At 43.8% G+C, this 27,730-nt stretch overlaps 1 protein-coding gene across 5 annotated transcripts in view; it reads left to right on the forward strand.

Moving 5' to 3' along the window:
- Nucleotides 1–27,675, forward strand: part of LOC121541725 (retinoic acid receptor RXR-alpha-A) — a 152,664-nt gene extending 124,989 nt beyond the window's left edge. For 3 of the 5 annotated variants that reach the window (XM_041850981.2, XM_041850982.2, XM_041850985.2), the window contains exons 6-11: nucleotides 168–352; nucleotides 9,747–9,876; nucleotides 11,890–12,022; nucleotides 13,623–13,714; nucleotides 17,660–17,765; nucleotides 23,948–27,675. In XM_041850981.2, coding sequence (XP_041706915.1) covers nucleotides 168–352; nucleotides 9,747–9,876; nucleotides 11,890–12,022; nucleotides 13,623–13,714; nucleotides 17,660–17,765; nucleotides 23,948–24,095 — 794 coding nt within the window. In that variant the 3' untranslated portion in view covers nucleotides 24,096–27,675. The remainder of the gene's footprint in view (nucleotides 1–167; nucleotides 353–9,746; nucleotides 9,877–11,889; nucleotides 12,023–13,622; nucleotides 13,715–17,659; nucleotides 17,766–23,947) is intronic. The other 2 variants (XM_041850983.2, XM_041850984.2) reach the window with 1 other exon arrangement.
- The last annotated feature ends 55 nt before the right edge of the window (nucleotides 27,676–27,730 follow it).

Raw genomic sequence — 27,730 nt, forward strand, 5'->3', positions numbered from 1 at the left:
CACACACACACACACACACACACACACACACACACACACACACACACACACACACACACACACACACACACACACACACACATCCACACAAACACACACAAACACACACACACACAAACACCGCACACACTTGACAACACCGCAGCAGCAGTAGTGACCGGAACCAGTTTTGTTACACGCAGCCGTCCAGGAGGAGCGCCAGCGGGCCAAAGAGCGCAGTGAGAACGAGGTGGAGTCCACCAGCAGCGTCAACGAGGACATGCCCGTGGAGAAGATCCTGGAGGCCGAGCTTGCTGTGGAACCCAAGACAGAGACCTACATCGAGACCAACCTGGGCATGCCATCGAACTCGGTGAGTCACTACACTGTGTGTACTGTTCACCATGTACTCTGTCCTGGAGAGCAGGAGCCGTTTACACACACATATTCAGTGCATTCGGAAAGTATTCAGACCCCTTGACTTTTTCCACATTTTGTTATGTTACAGCCTTATTCTAAAATTGATTAAATCAATAAAAATCCTCATCAATCTACACAATTTCTAAAAACCTGTTTTCGCTTTGTCATTATGGATTATTGTGTGTACATTGATGAGGGAAAAAATGTATTTAATCCATTTTAGAATAAGGCTGTAACGTAACATAATGTGGAAAAAGTCAAGGGGTCTGAATACTTTCCAAATGCACTGTATCTACCTCAAATACCTCGTACCTCTGCACATTGCTCTGGTACTGGTACTCCCTTTATGTAACTCCATTCTTGTGTATTTTATTTTATTCCTCTTGTGTTACTATTTTTATTTTTAAACTCTGCATTGTTGGGAAGGCCTCGTAAGGCAAGCATTTCACGGTAAAGTCTACACCAGTTGTATGTGATTTGATCGTCTAATCTAAGGAAGGTGTTACCGACAGCATCTCCCCAACCTCTGGGTTTCTCAGGAATCCTACCGGAACAACAGACGCAGAGCAGTTGTGCAGGAGAGGGAAGGAGGGAGAGAGGGACAGAGGAAGGAGGGAGGGAGAGAGTGAGTGCTTCTTCTGGGACTTGTCTGTTCTGGGGGGGAAATGTCCTGTGAAGTGAAGGTAGAACTCTGAAGGCTGTTATGTGAGTAAATGGGAGGTGTTTTGGGGCAGATGGAAATGTACTTGATCGTTGACATTAGGGAGGACAGGGGTAAAGGAGAGGGGAGGGGAGGGGGGGTGCCACAGGGGAGTGGCTGGCAGCTCTCTGACACACTAAAGCACTCTGTGTGTGTGTGTGTGTGTCTGTCTGGGCTTCGCCTTGCCGTAACTACTGTGCTCCGCTCCGCTGTACGTCTCACCGCTGGGGCTCTGACACCAACAGGGGGCGCCCCCGCAGCAGATGGAGGAGGAAATTGAGCATTTCTAGAAGTCTAGCTTTGATAAAGGCAGATAAATACATTGCAGGAATTGATTTATGTTTGTCAGTTGTCTTGGTCGTTTTCAAGTAATGTTTGGTAATTTCTAGTGGATCCAGACTTTTAGGTTTTAGTTTATTTCTTGCTATGATTTAAGGTAATGATTGTAATGGGGAGTTGTAGTTCAGTAGGCCATGTAGATTGGGTAATATGTGAAATGTTTATTCATCTAGTTTGCCCTAGCTAAGGACAACTGCTGAGAAACCACCTAGTTCACCTTCTACTGATATTTCAATTGATACTGAAAACGATCATCATAATCATATGAAAACGTAGGAGTCGATTAAACAAGGGTAGAGAGGCACAGTCAGTGTTGGAATGTGTCCCCATGCGGTGTCCCCTTGGCAGGCAGTCCCAGTGATTAGGATCCCCTCTGGTCTGGGAGGCCCTCATTTAGGAGCCACTAACCCGTGTGTTAGTGAATCCCAGGGCCAGGGTCCGTGAATGCACACCATGAATGGGGACTGCCACTGTCTAATGACCGGGGTTTGGCCAAGCTGAATAAAGTGTGTTTATCTCATGGTGACCTAGAACAGGAGTTAAACAGGCGTTAGTAACATGCCTCCAGTCAGACAGGCCAGGGCCTTCTCTTCAAGGACGGAGGGATGGGGAAGAGGGGGGTAACATGCTATCATTCTGCCGTTCTGGGGATTTTTTCCTTCCTCTGTCTGGCTCTTTCTCTCTATCCCTCTCTCTTTCTCTATGCATTTTTCTCGTTCTGTCTGTGTGTGTTATCCAACCTCGTGTGCTGCTTCAATCTGTCAAGTTGTATAATTCTTTGTCTCTCTATTTGTCTCTCTCGCTCCTGTGTCTGTCCAAACAGAGAGGCGCGCTAATGTTATTTAGAGGGTACTTGGTTGAGGATACTCTCAATACTCTTCTTCAACAAAGAACCCATCATGAGGACTTTACTCTCAACTCACAATTTTGTTGGAAATTTGGATTATGGACAAATCATCTATTAACTACCACATTTCTCTTTGTTGTCACGCAACTGTAGTGTGGTTTAAGCAGAATATGAAAAACGTAAAAGCCAGTCTCTCATCTCTCCCCTCCACAAGTGATACACATTTCATAGGATGGTATGCAAGCCAGGCATTTCTATGAGAGGATAGGCTGGGATGGATATTGGCTGTGAATAATGCACACCAAAGCCTTCAATTCAGTCTGGAACAAAAAACACTAATGTTTGCGGCAAGCATTAAGAGGTGTCCTCAAAACGTCTCTCATAAGCCCAAACGCTCTCACTCCCTTTCCCCTGCCACTATCGCTCTTCTCTATCGCTTCCTCAGGGGAGGGTTATGTCTCTCCTCAGGGGAGGGTTACGTCTCTTTCAGAAAATGATCAGCTGGCCCCCTATCCTCCAGAGTGAAGGATGTTCACAGAGAAGGAATGTAAAATAGTTTATCTCACAGACAGCTAGGGGTACTGTAAGGTCACGGTGGTCCCTCTTGGCCTTACAGTACCATTTTTTCCTTACAGTACCATTTTTTCCTTAACTTTATACTTAAAAATACATTTATGAAAAGTTGCTATTCCTCAATAAAGTTCTTGAAAATGTTCTTAAGCTTCTTCCTATATTTCATCGTAAGAAAATAGTTAAGAAGAAATTACATTCTTGAAAATAAAGTTATTGATTCTTCTTGGAAATGTTTGTCAAGGCTGAGGTGAATGTGGTGTGGGAGTCAGCCGCAGGACACCGAAGCTTAGTCCAACAAAGTTTACTTGTGAGAACACAAGGCAAAGATACAATGAACGGCCTCAAACAAAACAGAGGCGAGCAATTACGCAAACTGTGCGTAAACAATAAAACAACAAACAGAGAAAACACGCAGCACTACGGACAGGCAAAAAACAACACACAACCTAACCAATACAAAACAGGCAACTTATAGAACACGTAATCAGACACAAACGGACACAGGTGTAATAGACAGACAAAAGCAATCAAACATAGAAACATTCAACGGTGGCAGCTAGTACTCCGGGGACGACGAACGCCGAAGCCTGCCCGAACAAGGAGGAGGAGCAGCCTCGGCAGAATCCGTGACAGTACCCCCCCCTTGACGCGCGGCTCCAGCCGTGCGCCGACCCCGGCCTCGGGGACGGCCAGGAGGACGCGGACCCGGGCGCGTGGGATGCCCACGGTGGAACTCAGTCAGGAGGATCTAGGATGTCCCTCCTAGGCACCCAGCACCGTTCCTCCGGACCGTACCCCTCCCACTCCACGAGATACTGGAGACCACTCATCCGGCGCCTCGAGTCCAAGATGGTCCGGACCCTGTACGCCGGGGCCCCCTCGATGTCCAAAGGGGGCGGAGGGGTCTCTCCTATCTCATCTTCTTGGAGTGGGCCAGATACCACCGGCCTGAGAAGAGACACATGGAACGAGGGGTTAATATTCTTGTAATCAATAGGCAGTTGTAACCTGTAACACACCTCGTTCAACCTTCTCAGGACTTTAAAGGGCCCCACAAACCGCCGACCCAGCTTCCGGCAGGGCAGGCGGAGGGGCAGGTTTCGAGTCGAGAGCCAGACTCGATCTCCTGGTGCGTATACCGGTCCCTCACTGCGGTGGCGATCGGCGCTCGCCTTTTGTCGACTGATGGCCCGCTGCAGATGGACATGGGCAGCGTCCCACGTCTCCTCCGAGCACCGAATCCACTCATCCACCGCAGGGGCCTCAATCTGGCTCTCGTGCCATGGTGCCAGGACCGGCTGATACCCTAAAACACACTGGAAAGGTGTTAAATTGGTGGAGGAGTGGCGGAGAGAGTTCTGGGCCATCTCTGCCCAGGGGATATACCTAGACCACTCCTCCGGCCGGCCCTGGCAATAGGACCTCAGAAACCTACCCACATCCTGGTTGACTCGTTCAACCTGCCCATTGCTCTCTGGGTGGTACCCCGAGGTAAGGCTCACCGAGACCCCCAAGCGTTCCATGAATGCCCCCCAGACTCTGGAGGTGAACTGGGGACCTCGGTCAGACACAATATCCTCGGGGACCCCATAGTGCCGGAACACGTGGGTAAATAGGGCCTCAGCGGTCTGTAGGGCAGTAGGGAGACCCGGCATTGGGAGGAGACGACAGGCCTTGGAAAACCGATCCACAACGACCAAAATGGTGGTATTCCCCTGGGAGGGGGGAAGGTCGGTCACAAAATCCACCGAGAGGTGGGACCATGGTCGTTGTGGAACGGGCAGGGGATGTAACTTTCCCCTGGGCAAATGTCTAGGCACCTTACACTGGGCGCATACCGAGCAGGAGGAGACATAAACCCTCACATCCTTAGCTAACATTGGCCACCAGTATTTCACGCTAAGGCAGTGCACTGTCCGGCCAATACCTGGATGTCCAGAGGAGGGTGATGTATGAGCCCAATAAATAAGTCGGTCACGAACCTCGAGCGGAATGTACGTCCGCCCCACAGGACACTCGGGGGGAGTAGGGTCGGTACGCAGTGCCCGCTCGATCTCCGCATCGACCTCCCACACCACCGGAGCCACCAGACAAGACTCCGGCAGAATGGGAGTAGGCTCAATGGACCTCTCCTCTGTGTCATACCGCCGGGACAGGGCGTCTGCCTTACCGTTCTGGGACCCTGGGATGTATGTGATCTTAAAAACAAACCGGGTCAGGAACATGTTCCACCTAGCCTGACAAGGGTTCAATCTCCTAGCTGCCCGGATGTACTCCAGGTTACGGTGGTCAGTCAGAATGAGGAAAGGGTGTTGAGCCCCCTCAAGCCAATGCCTCCACACCTTTAGGGCCTGGACTACAGCTAACAGCTCCCTGTCCCCTACGTCATAATTACGCTCCGCCGAGCTGAGCTTCTTAGAATAGAACGCACAGGAGCGGAGCTTAGGTGGCGTGCCGGACCGTTGCGACAGGACTGCCCCAATACCGGCCTCGGACGCGTCTACCTCTACTTGGAATGGTAAAGAGGGATCCGGATGCGCCAGCACCGGAGCCGAGGTGAACAAGTTCTTCAGTTTGACAAATGCCCTGTCCGCCTCAGCTGACCACTGCAAATGAACCGGACCCCCCTTTAGCAGGGACGTAATGGGAGCTGCAACCTGTCCAAAGCCCCGGATAAACCTCCGGTAGTAATTAGCAAAACCCAAAAACTGCTGCACCTCTTTTACAGTGGTTGGGGTTTGCCAATTACGCACGGCCGACACACGGTCAACCTCTATCTTCACACCAGACGCGGACAACCGATAACCCAAAAAAGTTTACTTGTGAGAACACAAGGTAAAGATACAATGAACGGCCTCAAACAAAACAGAGGCGAGCAATTACGCAAACTGTGCGTAAACAATAAAACAACAGACAGAGAAAACACGCAGCACTACGGACAGGCAAAAAACAACACACAACCTAACCAATACAAAACAGGCAACTTATAGAACACGTAATCAGACACAAACGGACACAGGTGTAATAGACAGACAAAAGCAATCAAACATAGAAACATTCAACGGTGGCAGCTAGTACTCCGGGGACGACGAACGCCGAAGCCTGCCCGAACAAGGAGGAGGAGCAGCCTCGGCAGAATCCGTGACAATGTTCTTAATTACAGATAGCTAAACTCAAGGCAGAGAGAAAATAAGCTAATGAAACCAATTTAACATGTTAATTCACTCACAAACTTAATCTGAAAGTTTCAGTATTGATTGTTTTAAATCCAATAAAAAAAAGTGACCAGTAATCTCAGTAAGAAATATACTAACATGATTGTCCTTGCTAGCTAGATAGCTAGCTAGCTAGCTCGGTTGCCTAGCGACAATCATCTTAAGAAGATAGTTAAGAAGTTCGTAAGAAGATATTTGATAAGTTCGTAAGAAAATCATGAATTCTTAAGAAATGTTTGAGGAATTGCACTTACAAACTATCTTTTGAACTTCTTAATTTTGTTCTTAAGAAGCTTCTTACGTTTTTGCGTAAGAAGTGTTTTGTGAATCTGGGCCCTGTTCCACATGTGCACAGAATATAGAACTTCTAGGTTCATGTCATTTTTATTCTCCCAGACCTCGGAAGGCATTGTGTTCTCTTCCACTGTGACTCCCCCTAACATCCTCTGACTGGTGTCTTCCCACCCACCTTACAGTAAGGTAATATGTGATCATGGCAGGAGTGTGGTCTCTGTTCTCTCCTGTCATCTTCATGGTGTATACAGTGAGAAACGAGGTCAGTGTAAACACGGCTAAGAGAGCCATGCAATATTCATGAGCCTTCACCGTGTTTAACGAGAACTCTGGGAGTTGTATTCTTTTGAGAGGCCTCGGCAGAGACACAAGATACAGCCCCTTTTATTTTTTTGTTTGGGCTGCGGCTGCCTTTGGAATGAATTAGCGGATCTGTTTATGTGTTTGAAGGAGAAATACAGGCGGAAAAACTGTCGCTCTGAGCCCTGCGGTCCACAACGACTCCCACAGAGATCAGATGCTTAAATATTTATAAGATACTTTTTTTTCTTCTCCCAAATTAAAACTACTTTCAGTTTTCAAAACAGTCCTGGCTTTGTGTCTGGTTAACTGTTTCATACTGTTTCATATTTCAAACGGTCGTCTCTGATTCTTGGCTGTCAGTGAGAGTTTCACACTATAGGGAGGGAGGAAGGAAGAAGGGGGGATGGAGTGGGTAGTCTTAGGCCTGAGCGATAGAAGTAGAGGAAGAATGGAAAGAAGAGGAGGTGCAATGAATTTTTCTCATCTTACACTAATCTTCTCCAGAGAGCTACAGTTGTAGTTGAGATCTTCCGAACTTTCAGCATTGATCTGTGGGATTTGGGGAGAGAGAGAAGTTGGGGAACGAGACAAGATACGTTTTTGTTATTGATAACATTGATGAGGCCCTATTTTCTCTCTCCACTGGATATGTTTATACATTAGAAGTGGTTGCCTCCTTCACTGCCCACAGTTTCCTCCTAGGTTGAGTGAGGCCTCCAGTGAGGCCTCCAGTTTGATGGCTTCGAAAACTTTCTTTGCCCTTGTCCAATTCACATCTGTATTTCATCCTACACTCTATCTCTCTCTCTCTCTCTCTCTCTCTCTCTCTCTCTCTCTCTCTCTCTCTCTCTCTCTCTCTCTCAGTTCATCTTTCAGGTCTCTCTTTTTCATGTTGTCCACTCTCTTGATCATGAGATGCAACCTTTTCAGCCTTTGACCATATACTTTACATTTTTACCTTTTTCATCCAGACTTTACTCTGTCTGAGTCAAGAATATAAACCAGGTGGTGAGTGAGCATATAATCTCACTAGTCCATAGAATTCCAGAGACTGTAACTTGTTTAGCTTTCTTGAAAACTATTTCTTAAAGGGCAATTCCGCCACTTTTCAACCTCATATTCATTATATCCAGCACCAAATCAGTGTCTACATATGTGAAAACGCTGCATTTCTATGATTTGTGGTTAAAATGATAAGAAGAAAGGTCCTAAAAAATACTTTTCTGTGACATCACAGGCTAGGATTAAAAGCAAAAAAACAGTGATTTTCAAAACATGCAGCTTTATTTCTTTTTCTACAAAACATAGAAATGCGCCGTAGACTCTGCTATTGTGCTGGAGATAGTGAGTAAGGTAGTACGGTTGAAAAGTGGTGGAATTGCCCTTTTAAGACCCATTCTCGCACTCTCACTCATGAAATGAATTCACACTTGAATGCCCAAACACTTGTTCCTTAACTCTGTGTCAGTTCAACATTTGTTTGCTCTCTGTCTGAACACTCCAAATGGCCTTCTGTAGTTAGAAGTGTTCCAAAGGAATTGCTTGCTTGGAGAGAGTGATTTTTTACTGAAACTTCTCTGCAGGTATTTCCTCCTCCGACTGGGACAGAATCATTGTTTGTTTTGCCTTCCTGCTCGCTCCTCCTCAGAGGTGATCATTCACAAGGCAGGGATGTGTGTGTGGGGGGTCTTAGCTCAGTGGATCAGGCCCTGTGCTCCTCTCTCACCCGGTGGTGCACTGCTGTGACTGGACAGCTTTATCCACTGGAGAGGACAGCTCCACATGACACTCAACTGCCACAGCCAAAACATACACACACTGTATGCAGCAAGAATGCACATGCACACAGTGTGTTCGCATAATACACACTCAACCACACACGTCGCAATTTATACAAAGGTTGGGTCTAATCCTGAATGCTGATTGGTTAAAACCGCATTCCAGCCGGTGTCTATTCCACAAGTTACCACTGGCTAAATCTATGAAGTTAAAATGCCTATTTACTCTGTTCCATCTGACTGCGCAATCCACTGCGCAATCTAGCCAGGCAATTTATAAACTTGATCTCCACTGTAAAAAGCATCTATCTCACATTTCTTTTAGACTAACATTTAGTTTTCAACAGCAGAGATTTGTGTAAACCTTGCTGTCTGTCTCTCCAACATTTGCAACATTGTTTCAATATTCAAATTCAATCTCCAGCTGTCCAATAATAATGAACGTGTCGGAAGTCGGGATGAGACAGACAGGCAGGCAGCTTTTCTCAGCTAGTCGAAATCATGAATCAGCATCATTTTTATGGATTTATACACAAATAACTATCAATAGAAAACAGGTTAAACAAAACGAAGTGCAGCTAGTTTGCAGTCTTTCCAGCTTCAGTTTGAAGTTATTGTGTTAGCTGTGTTGTTGGCTAGCTCCTCTGAACAACAGTGTCCTGACGAGAGAGCACATTTTCTATGCCAGGTGAAATCGCGCATCATTAGCTCATTGTTATGGATGTATCCAAATAAATGTCACTAGAAAACAGCTTAAACAAATTCAAATGGAGATACTTTGTTGTTATTCTGGCTGCACTGTTTGACATCACTGTAAGTTAGCCGTAGTTGGCTAGCTAGCAAGCAATGGATAAGAACGTTGCCAGCCAGTATGGCAATAGAACATTTAGAACGAACGACTGGCTCGTTTCCATAGTTACAGAACAAAAAGAGTTAACGACTGGGTCGCGTCTCTGGCAACCGAACCGATAGAATGAACGACTAGCCAGCTTGGGTAGCAACCCTAGATTTGTGTCGGGACTATATCTTGTGGAAGGATGAAATAGTATGAATAAATTAATCAAAATAGCATTTTTTATGAAAATATGTAAATCATTATTTGAATATGTTGGTAACCCGTTGTATAAAAGTGATAATGCCCTTGAAGCCGGTGTTTGGAGGATATCTTGGCACGGTTTGCAACATCCGTGCCAATATATCATCCAAACACTGGCTTTTCAGGCATTATCACTTAAGTATCTTTCAGTCTTTGCTAAATGTATTTCTGACAGCAAGCCTTCCCATGTGTCTCTCTCTAGCCCAACGACCCGGTGACTAACATCTGCCAAGCAGCCGACAAGCAGCTCTTTACACTAGTGGAATGGGCCAAGAGGATCCCCCACTTCTCTGAGCTGCCCCTGGACGACCAGGTCATCCTCCTACGAGCAGGTGAGTTCAACACAACCAGGTCATGAACATTCATCAGAACACATCAGCATCCTCATGGGCAGGTCACTGCAGCATTATGGGCTTTGTAGGCTATTTGTAGGCTATTTGTAGGCTATTTGTCTGAAGTCAAGAGCAGCAGATCTCATATAATGAATAATCTGTCATATTCTTTATGTATGCTATCATTCTTTGTGAGGGTGTTTAAAGTGTTTTCCATATATGTTGCCCTTGCTGATTTCTTGTCGCTCCTTATACAACGGGTGGGTCTAATCCTGAAAGCTGATTGGTTAAACCCACATTCCAGCCGTTGTCTATTCCACAAGTTACCACCGGCGAAATCTATGACGTTAAAATGCCTATTTACTCTGTTCCATCTGACTGCGCAATCCACTGTCTCATCAGCCTAGCCAGGCAATTTATAAACTTGATCTCCACTAAAAAAGCATCTAGACATTATCTCTCATTTCTTTTAGACTATCATTTGGTTTTCAACAGCGGAGATTTGTGTAAACCTTGCTGTCTGTCTCTCCGACATTTGCAACATTGTTCCAATATTCAAATTCGATCTCCAGCTGTCCCATAGTAATGAACGTGTCGGGAGTCGGGATGAGACAGACAGGAAGGCAGTGTTTCTCAGCCAGTCGAAATCATGAATCAGCATCATTTTTATGGATTTATACAAAGAACTATCAATAGAAAACAGGTAAAACGAAACGAAGTGCAGCTAGTTTGAAGTCTTTCCAGCTTCAGTTTGAAGTGATTGTGTTAGCTGTGTTCTTGGTTAGCTATCGAACAACAGTGTCCTGACAAGAGAGCACATGTTCTATGCCAGGTGAAATCACGCATCATTAGCTCATTGTTACGGATGTATCCAAATAAATGTCACTAGAAAAAAGCTTAAACAAATGCAGCTACTTCGTTGTTATTCTGGCTGCACTGTTTGACGTGACTGTAAGTTAGCCATAGTTGGCTAGCTAGCAAGCAAGGGGTAAAAACGTTGCCAGCCAGTATGGCAATGGAACATTTAGAACGAACAACTGGGTCGCGTCCATAGATGCAGAACAAAAAGACTGAACGATTGGGTTGCGTCTCTGGCAATAGAATGAACGACCAGCCGGCTTGGGTAGCAACCCTAGATTTGTGTCAGGACAATATCTTGTGGAAGGATGAAATAGTATAAATAAATTCATAAAAATAACGTTTTTAATAAAAATATGTAAATCATTATTTGAATATGTTGGTAACCCGTTGTATAAAAGTGATAATGCCCTCGAAGCCAATGTTTGGAGGATACATTGGCACCTGTGCCAATATATCCTCTAAACACCGGCTTCTCGGGCATTATCACTTAGAAATTACACAGTTCACTTCCAAACTCACCCTGAGGAAGCCCATCCATCCCTCCATCCATCTCTCTATCCCTCTCCTACCCATTCTAACCGTTCTCCTTCTGGGTACCCATAGTGATGGAGAGAGTGAGACCTTCTGCGAAGAGCTGTTCTGGAGCTAGCTGAGAGGGTCCTCTCTCTTCTACTCAGCGCTCAGCTCACGTCTTCTATAAATAACCACTTTAGTTCTGCTGTCTCACAGATGAAAGCATCCCAGCCCCTCTCATTCCCAACTCAACTCTGGGGAAAAGCGGAGAGTGTTGCTAGGCAGAACAGTTAAAGGAACCTTGTCACTCAAACAGCACAGAGCTCTCCGTGCCTTACCCTCGCTTGGTATATCAAGTGTGTTGCCTTTATTGGGATGGCAGGCGCAGTACACCCTGTTAAACACTTGTCTCTCTGGAAAGCACGTCTGAGATGGGCTGCTAATGGCCCACAGCCTATGCATGAAAGAGCTTTCTGGTTTGCCTATTCAGCCTAGAATTGATTAATTGGAATTCCCTTCCCTTGTTGTCAGCTCAATTTAGTTTGAATGTTGAATGCAACTTGATGAACTTTGTACTAGGTTTTCACTCTTTATCTCTCTTCTTATTCTTTCTTCTCTGTCTTCTCTTTTTTCCCTCAGGGTGGAATGAGCTCCTCATCGCATCCTTCTCACATCGTTCGATAGCGGTGAAAGATGGGATCCTCCTAGCAACAGGGCTACACGTCCATCGTAACAGTGCCCACAGTGCTGGAGTGGGAGCCATTTTTGACAGGTAGTCAAGATTACCCTGTTGGCACTGGCTTGATACAATCAGCTTTGTGAAATACATTTTTGTTGGTTGCTATGCAAAGTTTCCACAATTAGGGCAAGAAAAAAGTAGACCCTGACCTATAACAGTGAAAAGGCTCTGTCAGAAGAAGAGGTAGTGATGCACAACAGAGATTGCTCTTATTATTGATTAACAGATATTCATTAAATATGTTTGGCTACAGGTGACGGACCTCACAGAGAGATGGAGACCTGCTCAGACAGAAATTTTTAAAGAATCTATTTGTATGCATTCCTGATTAAATCCCACTCTTTTGACTGCAATCCCATGGCAGGCTGTGCCTATTCCGAAGCTGATATTGACCTTCTTTTCCATTAATCACATTTTATGCCTATTGTCGCATTGTTTGTTTTTTAAAGTCACATTTTTATAGAAGAATGAATACAAAAGAACAGTATCAAGATATGTTTTCTCAGTGTACACAGAAGTTGAAAAGACCATCCACTGTGAGATCAATCCAACACATTGTATTGTAAAGCGCGCCAATGCTCTAAACCCTGTGTCCCCTGGCATGCTGAGTCACCAACTGAAGTGTTCTTTTGAGGGCAACAGCTGTCACTCTCTCTCTCTCTCTTTCCCATCTTTCTCTCCCTCTGCTCTCTTTCTCCCTTTCTCTCTTATCTCTCACCCTCTCTTTCTCCCCCCCCCCACACTCTCTCTCTCTCTCCATCTCTCTCTCTCTCCCTCTATCCCCAGCTGGGAATCTGTGCTCAGTGATTAGCATACTGCCATTTCACTACTTCTAATGGATGGATTACATCTTTGCATTAACTGGGGAAGCATTAAGATGACTGATAATGAAGCTCTATCTGCTCCTCTTCTCTTCTCTTCTCTTCTCTTCTCTTCTCTTCTCTTCTCTTCTCTTCTCTTCTCTTCTCTTCTCTTCTCTTCTCTTCTCTTCTCTTCTCTTCTCTTCTCTTCTCTTCTCTTCTCTTCTCTTCTCTTCTCTTCTCTTCTCTTCTCTTCTCTTCTCTTCTCTCCTTTCCGCCATACAAATGAAGAGGGAGGTTAACTTAAACACGCAAGTCTTTTTTTACTCTCATTGTTCCAACAGGCAAATTAAATTAGGATGAGCTAAGAGTTGCAATTGACTTGAAAGAGAGACAGAGGGAGAGGGAGAGAGAGAAAGAGAGCAGGCGGGACGGAGTCAGAGAGGGGTGAGGAGTTTGAGTGGTCGCGTCATACTCCCAAAACGAAACGCTGCCTGCCTAGTGATGTCACACGCGGGCGCCGGGAATGTCAGTGTTCGGTTACAGTCTGTGATTGTGTTTGCGCTATGTCGTTCATGTATTTCCTTTTATCAGCCATGTTCTAAGCAGCTTGAATTACGTGGTGTAGGCAGGGCTGTACGATTTCTAGCTGGTTGAACATCCCATGTGTTTCAGGGCAGTGGGGCCGTGTTGTCAATTGATTTGTATTGAGTTTCCATTGAGTTTCACCTGTAGATAAGGGAGGGTGTAATGAACGGTGACCTCCTGAGGTGTTGCTGACTGATGGTTAGATCTCTAAGAGCCTGTCTGTGTCTCTCCCTCTCTCCATCCAGAGTGCTCACAGAGCTGGTGTCCAAGATGAGAGACATGCAGATGGACAAGACAGAGCTGGGGTGCCTTCGAGCCATCGTCCTCTTCAACCCAGGTATCACATACATACACTCCTACCACTCCTTTCATCCAGAACCTTTTAGATTAGATTATTAGATTATAATAACACAATAAAGGGTTCTGCTTTAATACATATGTTCCTGCTACTTTAACCTCCCAAACAATGACTGCACATGATACCAGTACACTATTATACTGTGTGGCCCTCAAGGACCATAATACACCCTCCTTGTCGTGCTGCTGCTCTAGTTTCAACTGTTCTGCCTGTGGCTATGGAACCCTGACCTGTTCATTGGACGTGCTACCTTGTCCTGGACCTGCTGTTTTCGACCCTCTCCCTCTCTCTCTCGCTCTCTCGCTCTCTCGCTCTCTCTCTCTCTCTCTCTCTCTCTCTCTCTCTCTCTCTCTCTCTCTCTCTCTCCTCTCTCTCTCTCTCTCCCTCTCTACCGCACCTGCTGTCTCGACCTCTGAATGCTCAGCTATGACATGCCAACTGACAGTTACTTCTGAGGTGCTGACTTGTTGCACCTTCTACAACCACAGTGATTATTATTTGACTCTGCTGGTCATCTATGAACGTGGCCAAGTACTCTTATAATCTCTACCCGGCACAGCCAGAAGAGGACTGGCCACCCCTCAGAGCCTGGTTCCTCTATAGGTTTCTTCCTAGGTTCCTGCCTTTCTAGGTAGTTTTTCCTAGCCACCGTGCTTCTACATCTGCATTGTTTACTCTTTGGGGTTTTAGGCTGGGTTCTGTATAAGCACTTTGTGACATCTGCTGATGTAAAAAGGGCTTTATAAATACATTTGATTGATTGGTTGAGTGATACACACACACACCACCATCACCCACCAGACCCATGTTCCTGACGTGGTTTTTCCCACCCACGTAAGTGGCATGGCAGTTATGTGGCCCGCAACACTCTGCCCACAGTGCCCACAGACAGCCTCTAGCCTCCAACCTTCTGCTAGCCCTCTGCTAGCCCTCTGCTAGCCCTCTGCTAGCCCTCTGCTAGCCCTCTGCTAGCCCTCTGCTTGCCCTCTGCTAGCCCTCTGCTAGCCCTCTGCTCTATGGTACAGCCAGGGTTAACTTAATTACCATGCTGAGTGCCCGTGCCAGCCATGCCCAGCTGGCACCAGACGCGCTCCTTGTCTTTAACGAGTCTGTGCCGTGGCCCCGGAGACAAAGAGCAGTGTGGGAACGTGCCGCCGGGCCTCATTCTCCCAGGACAGACTGATCCTCTGTGCTCCTGGGTCACTCTGTTATAGCCCTGGCTCTGGAACACTTCACAGCCTACTTTCCCCTAATTAGGAGCATCTCACAGAGATAGCCTAACAGGGGAATGCTGGGATACAGAGGGGCTGAGTCCTTTCCCACACTGAGATGAGAGTATTGCTGTATTCAAGCCTTTTCAGTTTCCTTTAAAACAAATACTTGCTCAGTTGTAACCAATCAGATCCAGAAATGTGTTGTATTAAATGTTGAATCCGGGCCCGTATACATAAAGTGTCTAGGAGTAGAACATTTGTTGTAAATGCTGAGAATAGAGACATTTTACTCCTACTCTTATAGGTCAAAATAAAAGCTATGCATGAAGCCTCTTTAGTCCCACCTAATCGACAGATGTTTAGGAGACCTCATAAGCTGTCCTAACAAGCAGGTGTCTTGATAATTGAAAAATGCAGCGAGTCAATGGTTCCTGTGCCACATGCAATTGCTTTCGAGTTGTTCAAAGAATGTTTTGATATTCATGTTTTAATATGATCAATCCATTAATAATCTAGACCTACATGCAACAGTATCTCTTGCGCTTTTGACAATGATTTCACGTGAGGCCTATTTCACATGATATGCCTAAATACTTATAACCACTAGGCTAATAAATAAACACATTTTTCTTTCTGTTATTTAATTACCTACATCATGTTATTTCAAGTTATCCCTTTGGAGTGCAACATTATGTTATTAGAAAAGTTGCCTACACATGCCTATGAATTGGGCAATTGAAGGCATCTAGGGCTTATGTTAACTTTAATTGTGTTCAACATTATCGGCAAGTGACTTGATGCCAAAGCATTTTAGAGTTGTTAAAACTGTAATATTTTTTAAAGTTCCTCTATTAACAACCATCAGCATTGGTTAAAAAAAAGTTATGCAGGGCCTCACAAGTGGCGCAGCGGTCTAAGGCACTGCATCGCCGTGCTAGAGGCGTCACTACAGACCTGGGTTCGATCCCAGGCTGTATCACAACTGGCCGTGATCAGGAGTCCCATAGGGCGGCGCACAGTTGGCCCAGCATCGTCCGGGTTAGGGGAGGGTTTGGCCGGGGGGGGCTTTACTTGGCTCATCGCACTCTAGTGACTCCTTGTGGTAGGCCGGGCGCCTGCAGGCTGACCTCAGTCGTCAGTTGGACGGTGTTTCCTCTGACACATTGGTGCGGCTGGCTTCCGGGTTAAGCAGGCGGGTGTTAAGAAGCGTGATTTGGCGGGTCATGTTTCAGAGGATGCGTGACTCAACCTTTGCCACCCGTTGGGGAGTTGCAGCGATGAGACAAGATCGTAAAAGGGGGTGAAATAAAAAAAGATATGGTTATGCATGCCAACATATTAGGCAATAATTAAGAGTAGGCAAAGTGATCGTGTCAGATGAAAATTATATCATTCGTTTTATCAATGCAACATTTGATTTACAGTCACATTAACCGTGGTTGTCTGAAGCGTACTATAGAAATCACACCTGGCGATGCCTCATCGCGATTGGTTATTCCCCATCATTTGCAACAATGCCAATGAGCTTCATCACTATCTTTCTTGTGCGGTACCTCAAACTGTCGTGATTACCAGCTGAGATAAACTTTTATGATGCATCTTTAATTTCCTCTGAAGAGTATCTTAAATAACTTTCACGCGTTGAGATGAGAGTATTGCTGTATTCAGGCCTTTTCAGTTTCCTTTAAAACAAATACTTGCTCAGTGGTAACCAATCAGATCCAGAAATGTGTTGTATTAAATGTTGAATCAGGGCCCGTATACATAAAGTGTCTAGGGGTAGAACATTTGTTGTAAATGCTGAGAATCCCTGTCTTTTGCTACTAGCACTGATTTTACTGATAAATACCTTGTTGAGGGAAAATGTACTTGATATGATTGTGATGTGTTGTTGTCTCACCTAGCTATCTTAAGATGAATGCACTAATTGTAAGTTGCTCTGGATACGAGCGTCTGCTAAATGACTAAAATGTCAATGTAAAATGTATGAGTTGACTTTACTCCTAGATCAGAGTTTGTCTGGGCAGTGTAACATCATCCTAAAACCCACTCTGAGCTGGGAGTTTTTTGTTGTTGTCTTAAAACAGGTTTTAACAGGATTCCTAGGACCTTTTCTGAGATGCTTTGTGGATACGGACCCAGAAGTGTTATGTTATGTTGTCGTTGTTGGTGACTGTGATGTATTGAAAATGAAAATAAAATGTTTGAAGGAAAAAAAAGTTTCTTGTAAGATAGCCAAAGCAAAGAACAAGTTCTACTGCAAATTGCCTCTGAATGTAGGGTTATCCAACCTCTTGCCAGAGTGGAAAACACAAGGTCATAGACATGGCCTATATGTGTTGCCTCATCCAGGCTGTGTAATGGGGAGAATTAACCTGCATATGTATATGAGACAAAGACCAGTAGGGTAGATCACATGTCATTTGATCTAATTAGTGTTAAAGCCTTCTGATGGCAGCAGGCAGGTCTTAGGCTTAGGGGCAGCCAGCCTGTCCACTGCTGTTTAGCACTAGCACTCCCTGTCTCACATCTACATGTACACCCACAGACACAAAGGCATATTATATTTAACACACACACACACACATAAACACACATGCTTGAATGTACACACAAAGCTGTATTTGTACAGACATGCATAAATCCACATTTGATATCCTGTGACTGTTGTGACTGGTTGTCTGATGCAGTGCTGTGTGTCTCTCCTCAGACTCTAAAGGCTTGTCAAACCCAGGTGAGGTGGAGGCTTTGAGAGAGAAGGTCTACGCCTCTCTGGAGGCCTACTGCAAACAGAAATACCCAGATCAGCCTGGCAGGTACGGATACATGCACCTCCCTCCATAAACTAAGCTTCCCCTAATGTAAATTGAACTAAATTGGCAAAATTATATAGCCTAATTAGCCTACTCCTGTCTATACAGAAATAATTAAAATAATTCAGACTTCAACATATTCAAAATTCAGCTGCATGAGTCCTCACACCAGTGTTGTAGTACTCGAGACGGTCTCGGTCCACATTTTGAAGTCCACATATTGAGTGTCACGGTCTTGTCTCAGTGTCGGATACATTTGTACTTGGTCTTGACTCGGTCTCGGACAGTGAGGACTTGTAATTCTTCCTGAGACCAGCGGAGTCAAAAGACTTCAGGCAGCGCATAAAACCGCTTTGCCAGGCCAAATATATACACTCCTTTCTTAAAACATTAATATCTTAACAGCCTTATCTATTATAGACATGTTTTTTTAGGGCCAGTGGTGTAGCGGAGGTTATACGCAGGTAACTGTAGACCCACTTTGTTTTTCAGTGGGCATTGTGTATACTCACTTCTTAATCCCTACTGATGCGTATCAAAGTAGTGTAGTGGAGGTATACGACTTATCAATTATGTAGTACAATAGAGAAATCATGCACAAAGTAGCCTACACAATCGCAAAGCACGTGAAATATATTCACATGTGTGCCACACAGCCTAGTTTCAGCGTAATATCATCTGCTGGCAGCAAGAGTGTGCAGCTCTCAACTGGTTTTGGCATGGAGCAGCTCACAGAAATGTAACCGCTAACTAAGGCAACAATGGGTATGCAAACCAGGTATTGAAAAGGTTTAGTCCGAAGTGTTGGTTAGTAGGTTATTTGTGATGTGCAATTGTCATCATGTGCTGTTTGCATCAGGGCGTAGACATGGATGGGCCTGGGTGGACACAGGCCCAACCACTGGGGAGCCAGGCCTTGACAGGCCTACCTAATCAGATTGTCGTGGTTTAAGCATTGTTGAGGACTTAGACCATCAAATGTTCTGAATCTGAAAAATCTATAGGAACACAAAAAAACTTGTAGGATTTTTCACATTTTGGGCAAAGTTAGAGTATACCCACATCTCCAGGCACCACTACACCACTGCTTAGGGCCGATGGAAAGACAGCAGTCACACACAGCATGATGTTAAAGGATAAGCAGTCCATAAACTCGGACATAATAAGCCAGTAGGTCCCAATCATAAGAATACAAAAACACAACCATTAAGCAGTTCCCAATCGAAATGTACAACTATTACTTCCCATTGCAAAAAAACATTTCACGTTTTAACTAGTTTGCAGATATGAAACAGACAATCATAATATCAGTCAAAAATATCAAATTCACGATCCCAGGATGTGTCGCAGCTAGCCGCGCCCGGGAGACCCATGAGGCGGCGCACAATTGGCCCAGCATCCAGGTTAGGGGAGGGTTTGGCCGGCTGGGATGTCCTTGTCCCATCGCGCTCTAGCGACTCCTTGTGGCGGGCCGGGCGCATGCACGCTGACTTCGGTCGCAGCTGTACGGTGTTTCCTCCGACACATTGGTGCGGCTGGCTTCCGGGTTAAGCGAGCAGTGTGTCAAGAAGTAGTGCAGCTTGGCAGGGTCTTGTTTCGTGGGACGCAAGGCTCTCGACCTTCGCCTCTCCCGAGTCCGTAGGGGAGTTGCAGCGATGAGACAAGACTGTAACTACCAATTGGATATCATGAAATTGGGGCGAAAAAGGGGTACAAAGTACACCAAATAATAATAAAATAAAGAAAACATATCAAATTCCCAGTTTATGCTACAAAACCAACTTTATAAGAGGTTTCAATTTGACTCAACGTTCCATGACGTACCCTAAGGCATTGTTGGCAGAATAGATAGATACAGTTCAATTCATGATTAATATAATTCACCAATACATTTCTTGGTAGTCCCAAAAATATTGCTATCAGGTTATAAATCCCAGCTGGCCTGGTACATTGTTTGCTGCCTCCATTCGGGATGCACTGTTTCAGTTTCAATGACTCAATATTCTGGACAAAAACGGACGAATGTAACTAAGGCTGGGAATAACAATACAATCAAACTGGCAAGGGCAATGATCACAAGTCAGCCATAAGGTGGCTAATAGGCTAGCGTATCTATTTATGTAGCAAGCTAAAAACACAGAGCCTAACATTAGCTAGATAGCAAGGAGGATGTCATGTCATGCCATTGGTGAAGTGGGTGAGTGACTGACTGTTTCCCCTCATATCGTTTTTCGGTGGCTATACACAGCTAGAGATGCAGGTGTCATTTGGTTAGCTAGAAAGAACTTAAACGATTGTTATGCAGTTAGCATATCTCTTGCGTTCGCAAATTCACTCTGGCTATCTACTTAGATTTCAGAGCACTCTCATCTGAGTGTGCCAGAGCGCAGAACAACTAATGAATTTACGAACGCGCAACAACTGCAGAATATGACTGGTGTCAGTAAACGGAGGCAAAACAAGTTATAGTTAGTCAAGAACAGCCTAACCAGCTCTGCTACGGCGAGTAAAATGGTCAGAGTGAGGTGTTCTCTCATTTGTGTCTGGAAGTAGCTAGCTGGCAAGCTAGCCTACTTCCGCCAGTTAGCTTGGGTGCTTGGTTGGGACAAGCATGCATTGGCAGGCAAGCTGCAGAAGGACGAGGATACAATTCTCCATCATTTTTCAGTGACATTTTGACACCCGACTAGCTGAGAAAGTTTGAGAGGGTTTATCTAATGTTCCTTTGTTAGATTTTAGGTCATCTTGCTCTGGCTAGCATTAGTTGTTGATCTTGTTTTTTCCCCCCCACTATTCTGAATGTCTAAAGAATCCATATGTTTTTCTGAAATATGAACACAGAAATTCTGGACATTTTGAACTCTTATTATGGTGGTGATTTGACAAAATTACAATCATGGTCTTAAATTGGACTCGTATTTTTCTGGAGAGCATCGGCCATCCGGTGAATGAGAATATTCACTCTTTATCATTGTTGGGTCAGTGACACTTGAATGTTTGTTTTTGGGCAATAATTTCCTCCTCCAGGTTAGATGCACGTCATATGGTAGGCTATTTGTGTCTCCCCTTCTCGTAGGCCTATTATATCAATCAGACAACTTCGTTTTTTTTATTGATCTGTTTGTCCGTGTCAGCAGAGCAGGCTACCCTGTAATTTTTGTCGTATTAACCCTTTAACCCTATTCTCAGCCGACTGGTAGAGCGCATGTTTTAGAAGTGGATATAAAAATAATCTTTACTTGAACTTGATTGGTCAACTCCCCCAGCCCTGCCACAATTAACATAATGTGTATCCTTTTGGGTTGCTGCAGTTGTGGCACTGTGTTGTGGCACTCTTTGCCCACTCAGAGGGCTGTAAGAAAACTTAAAATCAGTCACCAAAGATATGGAATTAAAGGCAGGAATTTAGTTGATGAGGGATGAATATTGCACCATTCCTGTTAGTAAAGACATTTAAGAGTAGGAATATGAAGATAAATACTTAAAATGCAAAAAGGCTAAAAAGCAATAATTTTTTTAATAATTTGCTCAACCAGGCAGTTGATATGTCAGAAAAGAGTATGTTGGACAAAAAATAGGGTCAATTCATTTTTTATGAAAAATACTTATTTTGGTGAAAAATATAATTGAATTGTTGACAACTCACTATATTAGGCAACATAAATTGGTTAAACCACATTTCATGTCCCATGGGGTCAATTAATCAATTGTTGTTGACTTAAGTTTACCTATAAAATAATGCTTATAATAGTAACATTGCACTATACACCAATTCATGTTTGGACATACAAAATTACCATAATTGGTTACAATTTGACATCAGTCCTCATTTAACAGTGCGTACCTACCTATAAAAGCCATTATAGAAGACCTAAAGTCATTTTTGTAATATTGTTGAGATTAGTAAAAATGCTATGCAAATTGCCATTCTAATATGGCATTGCTGGTATGACACTCTTTTGTCTTCTCAGTCGCCTGGCAGAGCTGTTATTTCCAAATGAAACATCAAGTTGTAAAAAATAGTTCAAAATTGAGTTGTTAGTAATATGAATTTAAGGTGTAATCATGTTTTTCAAGAAGAGACAGTTAAAGGGTAAAAAAATATTCTGCTAATATCTCGTCAAAGGCCCAATTTTTCCCATGCATAGTAAGGAGAAGAAATGTATATTTTATAGCCTATACAGTGTCTTGCAAAAGTATTCATCCCCCTTGGCGTTTTTCCTATTTTGCTACATTACGACCTGTAATTTAAATGGATTTTTATTTGGATTTCATGTAATGGACATACACAAAATAGGCCAAATTGGTGAAGTGAAATGAGAAGAATAGCTTGTTTCAAAAAATGCTAAAAAAATAAATAATGGAAAAGTGGTGTGTGCATATGTATTCACCCCCTTTGCTATGAAGCCCCTAAATAAGATCTGGTGCAACCAATTACCTTCAGAAGTCACATAATTAGTTAAATAAAGTCCACCTGTGTGCAATCTAAGTGTCACATGATCTGTCACATGATCTCAATATCTATACACCTGTTCTGAAAGGCCCCAGAGTCTGCAACACCACTAAGCAAGGGGCACCACCAAGCAAGCAACACCATGAAGACCAAGGAGCTCTCCAAACAGGTCAGGGACAAAGTTGTGGAGAAGTACAGATCAGGGTTGGGTTATAAAAAAATATCAGAAACTTTGAACATCCAATGGAGCACCATTAAATCCATTATTTAAAAAAATTGAAAGAATATTGCACCACAACAAACCTGCCAAGAGAGGGCCACCCACCAAAACTCACGGACCAGGAAAGGAGGGCATTAATCAGAGAGGCAACAAAGAGACCAAAGATAACCTTGAAGGAGCTGCAAAGCTCCACAGCAGAGATTGGCTTATTTGTCCATAGGACCACTTTAAGCCGTACACTCCACTGAGCTGGGCTTTACGGAAGAGTGGCCAGAAAAAAGCCATTGCTTAAAGAAAAAAAAAGAAAAATGGGTGTTTGCCAAACGGCATGTGGGAGACTCCCCAAACATATGGAAGAAGGTACTCTGGTCAGATTAGACTAAACTTGAGCTTTTTGGCCATCAAGGAAAACGCTATGTCTGGCGCAAGCCCAACACCTCTCATCACCCCGAGAACACCATCCCCACAGTGAAGCATGGTGGTGGCAGCATCATGCTGTGGGGATGTTTTTCATCAGCAGGGACTGGGAAACTGGTCAGAATTGAAGGAATGATGGATGGCGCTAAATACGGGGACATTCTTGAGGGAAACCTGTTTCAGTCTTCCAGAGATTTGAGACTGGGATGGAGGTTCACCTTCCAGCAAGACAATGACCCTAAGCAATAGTTATGCACGCTCAAGTTTTCTGTTTAAAAAAAAATTCATATTTCTTGTTTTTTTCACCCCCAAAAATATTTTGCATCTTCAAAGTGGTAGGCATGTTGTGTAAATCAAATGATACAAACCCCCCAAAAATCCATTTTAATTCCAGGTTGTAAGGCAACAAAATAGGAAAAATGCCAAGGGGGGTGAATACTTTGGCAAGCCACTGTACTGGCCTAGGCCTACTCTACGCCACTACGCGCTCAGCCAGGCATTGAACAGCCTTTTTTGCGAACAGTGATTAACTTATATTATTAAATAGCTTAAATTATGACTATCCAATCTACTCATCACATTAGGAATAACGTTAGTAGGCTATCTTACATAAGTCTGCAAAAGCGATGATGCATGGAATGCTTTATTTTAAACGTGCATTTTTATGGTGAAAATTCGCTTCCACAAACTTCAAACCACCTATGCCTATTTCTTTCTTTCTTTCTTTCTTTCTTTCTTTCTTTCTTTCTTTCTTTCTTTCTTTCTTTCTTTCTTTCTTTCTTTCTTTCTTTCTTTCTTTCTTTCTTTCTTTCTTTCTTTCTTTCTTTCTTTCTTTCTTTCTTTCTTTCTTTCTTTCTTTCTTTCTTTCTCTCTCTCTCTCTCTACTCCTCTGTCAGTGTGTCCGGCAGCAAGTGCACTGTCTGCTTTATGTATTGTATGTGTAGGCGACAGTATGTGACAGATGTTCTAATTATGTCATGGGCAACCCATCCATGAATCACTGTACATCGGCATATGAGAAAACATCTTGTCTACATCCACCTCTTATTTTCTGTCACATTAATCACAGTTATTTTGTGTCTTTGATTGGGTAAGGTTTGCCAAGCTGTTGCTGCGGTTACCAGCCCTGCGCTCCATTGGTCTGAAGTGTCTGGAGCACCTGTTCTTTTTCAAGCTCATCGGGGACACGCCCATCGACACCTTCCTCATGGAGATGCTAGAGGCGCCCCACCAAATTACATAACTGCAGGCGTGGCGTCGCCCATGTTCCCCTTGCCCCCTCTGCCTCTAACCCCTCTGGACACGGAGGGTGGTCCTGCAAACCACTCCCCCTCAAGTGATTATGTGACATCATTGGATCTAGAGAAGTCCCCCCTCTTTGATGTGTTTCAAAAAACAAGTTCAATGTCCATGGGTCTGTTTTATACATTGTACAAATATATATATATATATAACTCATGAGATGAATTAAAAGACAACGATGGGACTGGTGATGAAATGGGCCAAGGAGAAAGGAAGTGTTTTAAGCCATTGTTTTGTAACGTGAAACAACAACCAAGAAGATCAGGTGTTAAAGGTAGGTCTGTTTGCAAGTGTATTTTCAACTGTGGCGGTTTCATCAGCAGCGTAGTAATTGGGACAATCGTGTTTTGGACTTGTTGAAGAGAGGCGGGGCTGCATGGGCAGTCCCTGGCTCTGTTCGGAGGCGTCTCACTTTCAGGACTAACTTAAGGGAGATTGGTACGTTTGCAGAGGGGAGTAACGAAGCCCGGTCATGTCCGGTCCAATCCGTTCAGGTGTTGTCCAGTTTAATCCGGTCAGGTCCGGTTGGGTCTGTTTCGAGGTGTACTGTATGTGTATTGGGAGAGAAGGACTCAGAGGTGGGACCATGCAGATGAACAGTGCTCCACTCAGGTCCCTCAACCCAAACTCAGCCGCTTCTCCATGTCTCCTTATTCTATTAGCACTGTGTGAACATGTGGAGGAGAGACGCTACGTCGCTACATCGGTCTAGTATTCAGAGGCTCAGATAGCTTTAGTGACTGATTGGAGTGAAAGCCTGCAGTGTGGCCCCTTAGGACCAGAGCTGGATGACCTTCATGTGGCCTGAAAAAGCTTTTCTCTGGAACTACTCATTCTGTTGTACTGTACTGACATTAGGGGTAGTGTGTATCTGGATTCACCCTCACATAAGCCCTATACTACATGTGCATTACTGTGTGCTCTGGAAGGTTGACACAGGAAGAAAAGGAAAGCAAACAGATTAACATCCTCATCGCTCTACTACAAGCATTTTTCCTGTCTGTGTTAAGGTGACAACAAAATGAAGAAGAAAAGGACGAATGGTTTGTAGGGAAATACAGTCAGCTGATTTGAACTTTTTAAAGTGATGCCACGTCTTTGTCATGCCATGTGTCCCTCCACCTCTGAGACCATTTGTTTCTGCTCCTTCCCTACTTCTGTGAATTACAGCACACCATAATCAACCTCCACACAGCAACCAAGCATGCTGTTCCTCATGGTGTAACCTAGCTTTAGAATGGCCTTTGACCTGTACAGGATATTTTTATTTTGCAAAACAATTTGCAATTACCTCTGTTTTCATCCCTCAAACTCTCAGTTCCCCCCCCCACCCCCTCTCCCCAGACAGCCCCATGTCAAACAGTTCATGGGAGAAGTGCTTCAATGCAGTCATGTTTATGGTGAGATGTTCTCTTATTTCTTGACACTTTACCTCTGTATTGTGGAGCCCATGCTACTCCATTGCGAGCTCTGGCCCAGACCATCCACTCTGACTGGAGGATGTGGGCCTGGTGAAGAGACAGAGACCCTTGACTGCTCCACTGCCCAGCCTCCCCTCACCGGAATCCACACCCTGCACTTCTCTGGACAACCCAGTTTCATTTAAGTTTAAGTCAAACTGAAATGTTAAATATGTAACATTATGTATAAATCTGCTATATGCCCATATTGCGCATTTTTTTATTTATATGCTGCAGCTGCTGCATAACTATGCATCAAGCATTTTTCCAAAGATTGTCCATAGATAGTGCAGTTTCGTTCTTATTATAAAGGGGTGGTTAAACCCTGTCTTGTAGAACAGCAGACTGCTTTGGATTTCCATCAACTCTAGCAGAGCTCCAGGACCAAGTTTAGCAGCCCACATGATAGCAGACTAGAGAGAGCTAGAGAGAGACTAAAACATTTGCTTTGAGATAGAGGGGTTAACCAGCGAGAATAGGGAACCTGGTGGCTATGGGAGAGCTGTGACTTCCCCCTAGTGGAAGAGATGCACAACTGCTACATTACTTGAATTTTGTACAAGTATTTAATCAGAAAAGGCACTTTTTCATGACATTATCAATATTCATTTTCCTCTTTGGTCAGACAAAATATCAATTGAATAAGTAGCAATAACCACAGCAGGATTGATTGACACATCCTTAGTCCAAATCTAGTTAATGTATTTTAGTGAGGTGAATTAATTTTCATTAGGTCTTATTTTAAACTATTCAGGAAACAGAAATGACTGCCGTGTTCAGGCCAATTCTGTCTAAACAGTATTTTTATCTGGACTAAATGGTAATTGTCAGTCAGGGAAAAACTACTGAAAATGAATTGGCTCATTGTTCAAATGATTCCATCTTAAGCACTAGGAAAGGTAGTTCTCTGGAAATTGCATTCTCTGGAACATGAGGTCAAATCAGACTGCCACCCCAACTAAAAGTTCAGAAAAATAACCACATTTTGATTATTCATTAATTTGCAAACGGTTATCCAACTTTTTAAATGTACACCTAATCCGCTCTCTTGTGTATGATGTCTCCTTTCTGAGCTTGATCGGGTTAATGTGATTTAAGACCCCAGGTATATACTGTACGTAAAAGCCATACGCAGATGTGCAAGCTCACTCACTCCTGCAGGAAATGGACAGAAAAGGGTCCTCTGGACTGACATGATTACTTAGATAGAATAAATAGCTAAGAAAAATGCTTCATACACCATAAAGCTCTATTTTGTCTATATGTATATGTGTATATATTTATAAATATATATAAATCTGTTCCGTATGTGTGTCCAGTCAATTTTAGCAAGAGGGAGACAAGTATTTCATTTGAAACTATTCTGAGCCAGGACAGATTCCATAGTGTTATACGCAGTAGTTTTTTGGTGTAAAAAAACTTTTTTGCATTCAACCTTGAGTCTCTAAAAGTAAATCAACCAGCAGAATACCAGCAGCTCAAAGCCCTAAGAGAAGGTCCCTCACCAGCTAACAGCAGTTATATATGGGACCTGAAAACATAGCAAAAAACCTGGTTAATACACTCAAAAGACATGAAGCCCTCCAAAATCGATTGCTAGGCTACTTGTATGTTCAACAATGTTATCAGGATATGCTGAGCTCATGACACAATCACTGCTTTCTTTGTTGCATAAACAGTAAAATGTAATGAAAAAAAACACAAAAAAATATATTTTTGTACAAACATAATTGTATCCCTTGCATATGTACTCTGTCCCCCCTCCCTTTTCCTCAAGTGGGCTGTTGTATACATTGTTTCAGTTAATGTTGATTTGAACTGGGGCAGAAAAAAATCAGACCGTGAATGGTCAGGGTGAGGAGTGGTTGGCAATGACACCCTGATAACTGTCATCTATACTTTGTGGCTTTTTTGGCCTATCGCTACAAGATGGGATTGTCCTCTATTATATTTGTCGATTTTTAGGGAGATGGAAAACATCATCTGTTCTTTGTGGGTTATCTGATGTTCTTTCATGGAAAGAAAAAAATTGAAATCTCAAATTAAATCTTGTTGATGCTCCTTTTGTCTTTGTGCTGTTGTGTTGTACTCTCTCCTAATAGGAAATGACATTTAC

Source organism: Coregonus clupeaformis, chromosome 27, assembly GCF_020615455.1.
Source record: "Coregonus clupeaformis isolate EN_2021a chromosome 27, ASM2061545v1, whole genome shotgun sequence".
Taxonomy (NCBI): Eukaryota; Metazoa; Chordata; class Actinopteri; order Salmoniformes; family Salmonidae; genus Coregonus; species Coregonus clupeaformis.